At 44.9% G+C, this 8,844-nt stretch overlaps 1 protein-coding gene across 1 annotated transcript in view; it reads right to left on the bottom strand.

Moving 5' to 3' along the window:
* Window positions 1–470, bottom strand: part of KIAA1958 (KIAA1958 ortholog) — a 22,539-nt gene extending 22,069 nt beyond the window's left edge. The window contains 2 exon segments of the mRNA XM_035889353.1: window positions 8–200; window positions 203–470. Coding sequence (XP_035745246.1) covers window positions 8–200; window positions 203–359 — 350 coding nt within the window. The 5' untranslated portion in view covers window positions 360–470.
* Between the last annotated feature and the right edge of the window lie 8,374 nt (window positions 471–8,844).

Raw genomic sequence — 8,844 nt, 5'->3', positions numbered from 1 at the left:
GGAGGACTCGCAGACCATGTCGAAGAGGGTGGCCTCATCCTCGTACTCCTCCACGGGCTCGCCCAGCTCCGATGGCTCGCTGCAGTAGGAGAAGTCACAGGAGTCACGGGTGCGGGTGCAGTCCAGCTTGGCCTTCCCTGGCCGACCCGGGTAGCGCTCCAGGGGGCTGGCCTGCGCCTCCGAGGGCACCCCCAGCATGGGCCAGCACTACAGCCCCACATGGCCGTCAGGTTGCCGTGGGCCCCCTCGGAGAGCAGGTGCTTGAGGTTGGGGATGAGGCTGCAGATGGTCCCATGGCTGTGGGCCCAGCTCACCAGCTTGGAAAGGTTTTCGGAGGAGGTGTGAAGGCAGTCCTCCATGGTACAGGATCAACAGTGCCTCGCCGCTGGGAAGTCAGCTGAAGACACGGTTCAGATCACAGGGTCTGGACACTCAGGGTCACGTGTTGCCAAGCTCATGCTTGCTGCTCGCCTGCAAACAGAGAGCAAAACCCCGCTCTTCAGCACTCCCGAAGCAAGACCATGTTTGCACAGGCAAGTGAAACTTTCGTAAGATCAGCTAAACCCATTTCACTCTCATCGCATGTGCTCCAAAGCACATTTCTCAAAAGAGCACCTGCTTTTAAGCAGCCTCGTTCCTCGTTCTGCCTACAAAAAGTCTCCCTGTAAACCCAAGGTTTCTGCAATACACAACTCAAATAAGATGAAAAGTCTTTTTAAAAACAAGCTAGTTCAGTATCAGTGGCAAGATAATTTGAAGCTTAAATCTCTGACAAAATGCAAATGCAGCCCAAAAGATGGCAATTGCGTCTTCATACTTAGGAAATGAAATTTAAATAAAATCATAAACCATACAATTCACCTTGAACATCAGGGTGGCAATCAAACACCAGCTCTGCCGCTCCCTCTGTACCTGATGAAACTTTATGACATTTTACATCATGTATGCACATTTCTCAAATGTATCCAATTATCTCCTTTTCAACTGAATTTCAGCGGCATCAAAGTGAAGGCCAGGAACTTTCATTTTCAATATAAGGAAAAAACAAACAAGTTCACCCTTCACTGTGATATACTGACAGTTTTCAGTTGTCCAAAGGCTTAAGAAAAGCTTGAGGGACCTGCAAGGTTTAAGTCGTAACCTTCCTTAAGATTTGAGAGATAATATTTTGCTTTTTTTACCATATTGTTTATTTTCCCGGATCTCAATCATGATTCAAGACAAACACTTGCCATTTTCATTGGAACTATTTAGAAATTTGCAGCACAAGGCATGGACCTCTGGGGCCAAGGCCATGAATCCTACAGTATTTCAGGTCAAACGTAAAAGTACAAAACCTGTTGCATGTTCATGTTTTCCTGCCAGAAACTGCTTCCTGCCCACACGGTGCAGATACTTTCCAGGCAAGGTCTCATCCCACACAAGGCTGCAAGCCCTCAACTTCTCAGGACTTCAGCCCTAGGACTTTCTAGAAGACCTTGCAGCCCCAGCCCCAGGCATTGGACTGACAGACCCAGGCTGAGCTGAAATGGGGCATGGGCAGGGGGTGGGTGGGGGTCCCCGGGCAGGCTGGGCAGAGCTATTAAGGCCCCTGGATGCCCTGACAAAAAATTAGGGTTGCAGTGGGAACACTCAGTTTGTGTATGTCTGTTGGCCTCTTGTATCTGCTCTAAATCATCTGTTCAAATCATCAACTGTAGGAGGTTGTTCACAGGAACATTTGCTGTTAATAATTATTTTTTAACATTTATTTTGCTTATCATGTTCTGTATTCCACACACTTCAAGATTTAAGCTGCAGTCAAGGACCATGTTCCTGTTATCTGGGCATTTCAATACTTAAAATGTCTGTGTAATCCTAGAGCAATTATCACATTGAGAAAGATGGCACAAACCAGTTTTCACACAGATCCCACTACTGGGATACTGGACCCCTCAGTAGTCTATTTCTGAGGTGGGAAATTATTACCCCCTTCTGTAAAGATCCTCAAGGACCGTGGCTGAAATAGGTCAAAGTCAACGGTGAAGCTCTAGCTGACTTCAACAGGTCCAGGTTACTCGGACTCCAGAGATCTGTAAGGAAGTCAGATGGACTTCACAGATGGACCTCAACATACAGCCATCACCCAGGGACCTCACTGTTATTAATACAGAACTGGACAGTCTCTCTTTCTTCACACTATTGTCTTTTAAAAATGAAGGTTGTTTGAGTTGCTGGAGAAGATCAGTAATAAAAGAGCTCAAACAACTCAAAATTTCATGGTTGCTGGGCACAGGCCGGGATGAGACTGTTTTGAGGTTACTGCTCAGCTAAATTAATGGAGATTAAATGTACATTTATATTCCTCTAATGATATCCATGTTTCCTATCTCGCCAGCTGTTACCTGCTAGAGGTCACTTTTTCAAACAAGGGATCACATCTCAAAACAATTTCAATTAGGTAAATATATATTTTAAATTATTAATTGCCTGAGTGGAACTTTTTTCATTAAAGTAATCAAGGGATACGAAAGAAACTGCGGCACAGTCAGATGATAGCAAAGTCTGAGTGTCACTCATTGTATACACCTGATGACAGAGCATTCACCTCCAGTGACTTTCTCAGACAGCTCAAAGTAACTGGGAACTTCTGCTCATTTCTGCAGGCTTGTTTGGAGGCTCTCCCTAACCTTCTCCCTCCTGTGTTTTGTGAACATGACCTGCGAGACTTGGAGCTCCCATTGTTCTCATCTCGTTCATATTTTCACATAGGCAGAAAAGCCCTTTACATTTTTCCGAACTGAAATGCAGCATTCCCGCCAATGTTACACCTTATTTTGTTCTTCTGTCCTCTACTACACAAGCACATTTAGACGCCAAATGAACGGCGTCATGGCTCAAAAACACAGCTACGTGGTGGCTAACTGCCCCTGGAGAATGCTTGCCCTAAAATAAACACAAATTACTACCTGCCTACTCGCTTGCTCTTCAAAGTCGCCTGCCAGATAGCTGCAGATAACCGTGTTTGCTCTGTGCTGAGGGAGGTGAGGAAGCTGTGTTTCAATGGGTTTGCAGCCTCTGTATTCCCTGCCCACCCACCCTTGTTCACCAGGCAAAGGGCAGCCTGTGCAAATGAAAAGCAGAAACAGAATGGTGAAGTATTCCCTCCAATTCCCTCTATGAGGCTCACCAGGGGTCTTTCCTCCCCACCCAGGCACTGTTTCTCACTGGAGGGGTGAAGAATGGAGCCAGCATGGGAATTCCTAGTCATTTTGCAAATTTCTAGGGTTTTTTTCCAACATCTTATGCATGACATGGAGGGAAGTCCTGGATAATGGATGAACAGGAAGAAGCACATCATTAGGAAACAGAGTAAAAATGGTGTAAGATTCAAGCTTGGTTTTGCAGTAGCTCAAGCCAGGGTGCATGCACAGAGAACAGCTGCTACAATAAATTCCAGCTTCTATTACTGCCCGCGTGAAACCCCAGAAATGGCACAGATCTTGCAGCATTACTTGCAACAAAAAAGCTCCTTGCATGACCAGTGCCTCTGTGCAGTATAATAAATGCAGTAGGTCCCCACTTTGTAAGCCTTTTAGGCACTGGGGAAGGCTCCGCTTCTCAAACATACAGCTTTTAAACATCTAAGTTGTTTGTTATATATGGTTGTTTGCTTTAAAACTTTAAAGATACACTGTCAATCTTGACAGGGGTCAAAACCCCCAGAACATCCACATTTCTGCTGACTGGTGTATTCAAAGATACGGACATACAATTCACCCTGCCACCAAAGAAACACCAAAAGGTGGGAGGAGTAATGCCACACAGAAGGCAAAGAGGACAATCTGGAAAGTGAACAGGGGAAAGGAGGGAGAGCTACAGACAGGGCTGTAGTCAGGAGCTACATCAGTGCAAACCCATGGGAAAGCATGGAGCTGGTCAGTTGCTGCATGACCAAGGGTACACCCCTCAAGTCTTGGAAGACAGAAAACCCAGTTTGGCTGAAGAACCATTTTCTGCACAGGAAAATGAGATCAGGTCAGCTGCCTCAGTATAGATTGTTTGTGCAGGGCTGAAAACCCAAAGACATGAGTTATTCAGAAGCAATGTGCCTTCGGTTCACCAACAGCCGCGGAAGTTGACAATGGCACTTTGGCAGGGAGGGACTCGCCCTGCAGAAAGCACAGCAAATTCATCATTATCTGCCTGGTTTCCTGAACAGGGACCTTGTCTGCTCAGTCAGACAGCATGCTGCTGGCTGACAGCCTGCTCTTGTTTGCTAAATCACATTTTAAAGATTATATAAAGTCCTTCATTCAGGCTGGCAAGATTCAGTAAGATGACTCATGCTTAATAACCTGCTAACATGTATACTCTGAAATCATACAGTAGCTGGCAAAAACACGCTATAGCTTCAGTGCAAATAACAATGGTGTTCTAACTGCTTTACAGATGGTGAAGCCTTAACCTTCCACAGCACTTTTCTGCAGTTCAGAGCCTAGCAATATCTAATTCAGAGTGAAACATGTCCAGGTGCTGGAAATTCACTGCAGCTATCTGGACCCTAAATTAAGAAATCAATGTTTTGGCTTGTTTAGCTTTGACGACTTCATTTATAACATGTCACTGTAGTGACTAATGTGTACAGAATATGTGCTATGCCAGAAAGCATTATTGTAGCAAAACCATTCCTTGAGTTCTGTTAATGCATTAACTGGAATATCACTTGATTTGTGAAAGGGAGCATTTTCTGTGTCCAGAACCAGGGTTTTGCCTAGGAGATCTACTTGGTGACCAAAGGGTAATGAAAAATAGCAACCTCTGAAGAGCATCCCTCTTCCATGTTCTAGGATGGGACTTGGCTCAGCTAGTTTTATGCAGACAAAATTCTTCCTGATTTTACATACAGCAGTAGGAACAGGAACAGGTCCTTTGTTACGACCCAGAGAAGAAGCATTGACACCAGGCAAGTCCCAGGACTTGCTGTGGCCACCTTGAACCCTTTCCTTTATCCCATGCAGAGAATGAATGAACACTGGTGGGGAGCAAAGACCTGGCTATCTCAGCTACCTTTCCTCCTTTCCCACCTTGTGCATGAGGGTGTTGCAGTGGAGTTTTGGTCAGGACCTCGTGGGACGTTCTTCAGGACAAATGGGGAAATCTGTGATGTGGCTCCCCCAGAAAGCAGGCAGCAGAGGTGAGGATGCAGTGAAGAAGCTGAACACAAAAAACCGGGACGAAGCAGAGGAGTGCAGTGGGAAGCGTGTGCCCTCCAGCAGCATCTGCATGCTGGAAGTTACGTTTGGTGGACCTACAGCCCATGGAGGGTGACGGGTGCATTTTGTTGTAAAGAAGGCAAGAAACCTTGTTGGTATCCTGTCCTCTCACGGACTCATGGGCAGTTAGTGATAGATTTTCTTCCTAGAGTAATGTTAGACAAGTCCATACAGACTAACTTGCATCACATAAATGTATGTTTGAAATTCTATTACCACTACTGATTATTAGCATCTCAGGAACTTCCACGCTGATTTTTGTTCAAGGGAAGAGTATAGCCATGGCTATGCTAACCAACTCTTGGGACATGATCCCAAGGCTGGTACTACTGAGAATTTTCAAAAAGCCCAAGATCTCAAGTAAGACTACAATGCAAAAATTACTTTTGCTAATAATAAAAAGTAGTCTTTCTAATCTCACAGCTGCATAAGACCTAAAATCTGAATCCTACAACGTTAAAAGACAGGTGTAGAAAACCCTGCATTTACTCATTTTACACAGCATGGATTTCAAACCAATCTTACAACAGCCTACACCTGACTTTTAAGTGTATTTATGGAAAAGCAATGTTTTATCAGCTTCTACATTCAGAGGTCCCAAACCCTTGTGTGTTGGGCTTTGCTTTCTCATACTAGCAAAAGAAATTCAGAATGTTTTAAATCCTCTTTGTTTTCAGGGCTTTGCTTTCTCATACTAGCAAAAGAAACTCAGAATGTTTTAAATCCTCTTTGTTTTCAGCCTCTCTGCCTTGGCCAAACTTACTGGGCTGCTACTCCATCACCATCTGAGGGGGAAGCACCACTTCATTTTGAAGGATTTTTGGTTTTATACTTACAGGTAAGGAAACAGAATTGCTAGCTAACAGATTGAGAGCACTGTGAATTAAAGGTTTGGCCACCACAGTGTAAGTATCTCTCTCATTCAAGATTTTGGTCAACGGACGATATTAGGGCTTCTTTTATTATTGGCATTTTTTAAGCCAAATGCTTAACATTGCTAAAGGACTGGAGTCAACAACAGCAGAAATCCAAGTGCCCATTCATCAGAGAAGGGAGAGCAGCACTGAGGTCCCCACCGGGTCCTGCTAGCCCTCAACCCAGGATTACAGGCAAGCATTTATCCTTTCCAAAGTGAGGGGCTGAAGCAGACCCAGCAGGAGCTGCTGCCTCCCCCAGATACCACTTTCCAAATGCCAGAGGCCTTAGCCATGCAACAGAGCACCCAAAATCATCTCACTGCTAGCTACCTTCCCTCCTATCTCCTACAAGGGGACTGCTACTAACGGTGGAGTTAAAGCTCAGCCTCTTTGCCCCAGCATTTTGATTTCTTCACTGATATTGCTAAGGATGTCATCAACTTGTCAAAGGACTGGGATGGACAGCCACTCATTCAAAACAGGCCAGCAAACTGGAAAGGCTGGGAGTAGGTCAGTGCCTTTTCTCTGATTTTACACTTCAGGAGTACAAACCTTCTATGTCAACTCAAATATTATTGAATTTACTTTCTGCTTAAAAGAAAAGACTATGAAGAAGAAGCAGAGAGGGAGAGAAGCAAAGTATGTAGGAAATATTGACATCTTATAGGCAAGGTATGAATCAACTAGATGTCCCACTTTACCATGGGGGAAAGGGGCAGACCTCCATCATTGATACAAACTGCACGTTTCCCTTGAGTTAGGAAAACACATTTTTAATTGAGTATCTCTCTGGGAGACAAAACTGTATAAATTACAGAGGAAAGGCTTGCAAATCCTGGCAAGTTCTTCAAGCCTGTGAGATAGTTTGGCAACATCATGTATCCTTAAACTAGCGAATGATTCCTCCAGCTCTGCTTATTTGTCGCTGTTTCCTTATCACTTTTGTATAGTCTTCAGTTGGTGTCTTCAAGGGAAAAACAACCTCTCACATTAACAAAATCACTATTTCCGAATTATGGCAGCTTATACTATTTGACCTTGGTTTTAGCTCTGTAAGAGCTGATTTAGAAATAAAAAAGGGATGTACAGTAGGTAATGGTTTTAAACTAAACCAGGGTTTTAGACTAGATATAAGGAAGAAATTCTTTACAATGAGGGTGGTGAAACACGGGAAGGGGCTGCCCAGAGAGGTGGTGGAGGCCCCATCCCTGGAAACATTCAAGGCCAGGTTGGACGGGGCTCTGAGCAACCTGATCTAGTTAGTGGTGTCCCTGCTCCTGCAGGGGGGTTGGACTAGATGACCTCTAGGGGTCCCTTCCAACCCAAAACATTCTATGATTCTAACAAAACAAAACCTTTATGCTAATTTTCCACCTCCACAATTCCAGGCTCATCCCAAATTTTATGTCAATTCAATCATTTATGTGTAGCAAGTGCCTTCCTTTTTGGGTGTCTCAGAGCTTCTGTTCTTACATTTTGGTCTTTCTGAAGTCAGGAGCTCTGCTATTGAGTAAGTCAGGGTTTCACCCACAACAAACCATAATTATCATTCCCATCACCAATAAGCAGCACCAAGAATGTTTTCCTGAGATGGGGGTGCAGGGGGAAGTAGCAGAAAAAAACCAACCACACATCTTTCTGGGCAAGCAGCACTGTTCTCCATTCAGAAAAATCTCACAGTTGTCTGTCACACTTGCTCCATGAGACCGCAGCTCCTCCTCAGCTGATGGTTAGCCTTCAGGGAAGACGCTCTCCTTGCCAAGCATGGCATGCCTTCAACTGCAGCTGTCATCACAGCAAGCCTGAGGAAAGCAGCAAAACCTGTTTGCTGCTGAAACTCCTTCAGTTGGCTGAGAAATAAAAGGATTTGGCTGGGATAGCGTTCGGGGGTTTCCTTGCCTTTCCACTGCCACAGGATTATGCACCTCCCAAGAGCCTGCTTCATTCACAAAATGAAATGATCCATTCACTGACAGCAGAAAGGACTGAGGAGCAGTTTGGACATTCGATCCTTAATCCAAATGTAATGCTACAAGCACCACTGGTCTTGTTTTTGTATTTTTCCTCAGTCCCCACTAAACAGGAGCTTTGCTCTTGCACAGCATGGCTGAAGGGTCATAGAGGGACCAAAGGGGCACCAACAGGAGAAGCATGTGAAAAGTAAGCAGAACAGATGGTGCAGCAAATATGAGCAATCTGAGCAGGATCCCATCACCAAAGAACCTCTTCTCACACAGATGCCAATGTCTCAACTTACGCTTCCTCAGACTGACCTGTTCCTCACTCCATTCCCTCCAGCTCACTGTGACTCTCTTGATAACCACTCAGACACATTAATTCCTTATCCTGAATCCTCTACCAAGCCACCCCTGTGCTGGTGCTTCCCAATCCTGAGCTCCGGTCCTTGGGAATATAGGCTTGATTTGGTTGTCCTCATTTGCAGCAAGTAGGAACAGTACAGAAATGCATGGGGCTGCTTCTTTTTGCTGAGGAGGCATCTTCCTTCCAAGGAACATGTCAGAAAGGAAAGGGAGCTTTCTACAGTTCATGAACATATCTGCAAAGTTGCTGAGCACCTCCAGCTCCAGAGAAGTCAAAGCACTTGGCAGTGCTATGCCTCATTTTTTTTTTTACCTTGCATCTTCCTTGCAAATCCCATAAAGGACATGTTC

This window comes from Egretta garzetta, unplaced genomic scaffold (genome assembly GCF_000687185.1).
Source record: "Egretta garzetta isolate BGI_Z169 unplaced genomic scaffold, ASM68718v1 scaffold532, whole genome shotgun sequence".
NCBI classification, from domain to species: Eukaryota; Metazoa; Chordata; class Aves; order Pelecaniformes; family Ardeidae; genus Egretta; species Egretta garzetta.
This window is presented reverse-complemented; position numbering and strand designations above follow the sequence as displayed.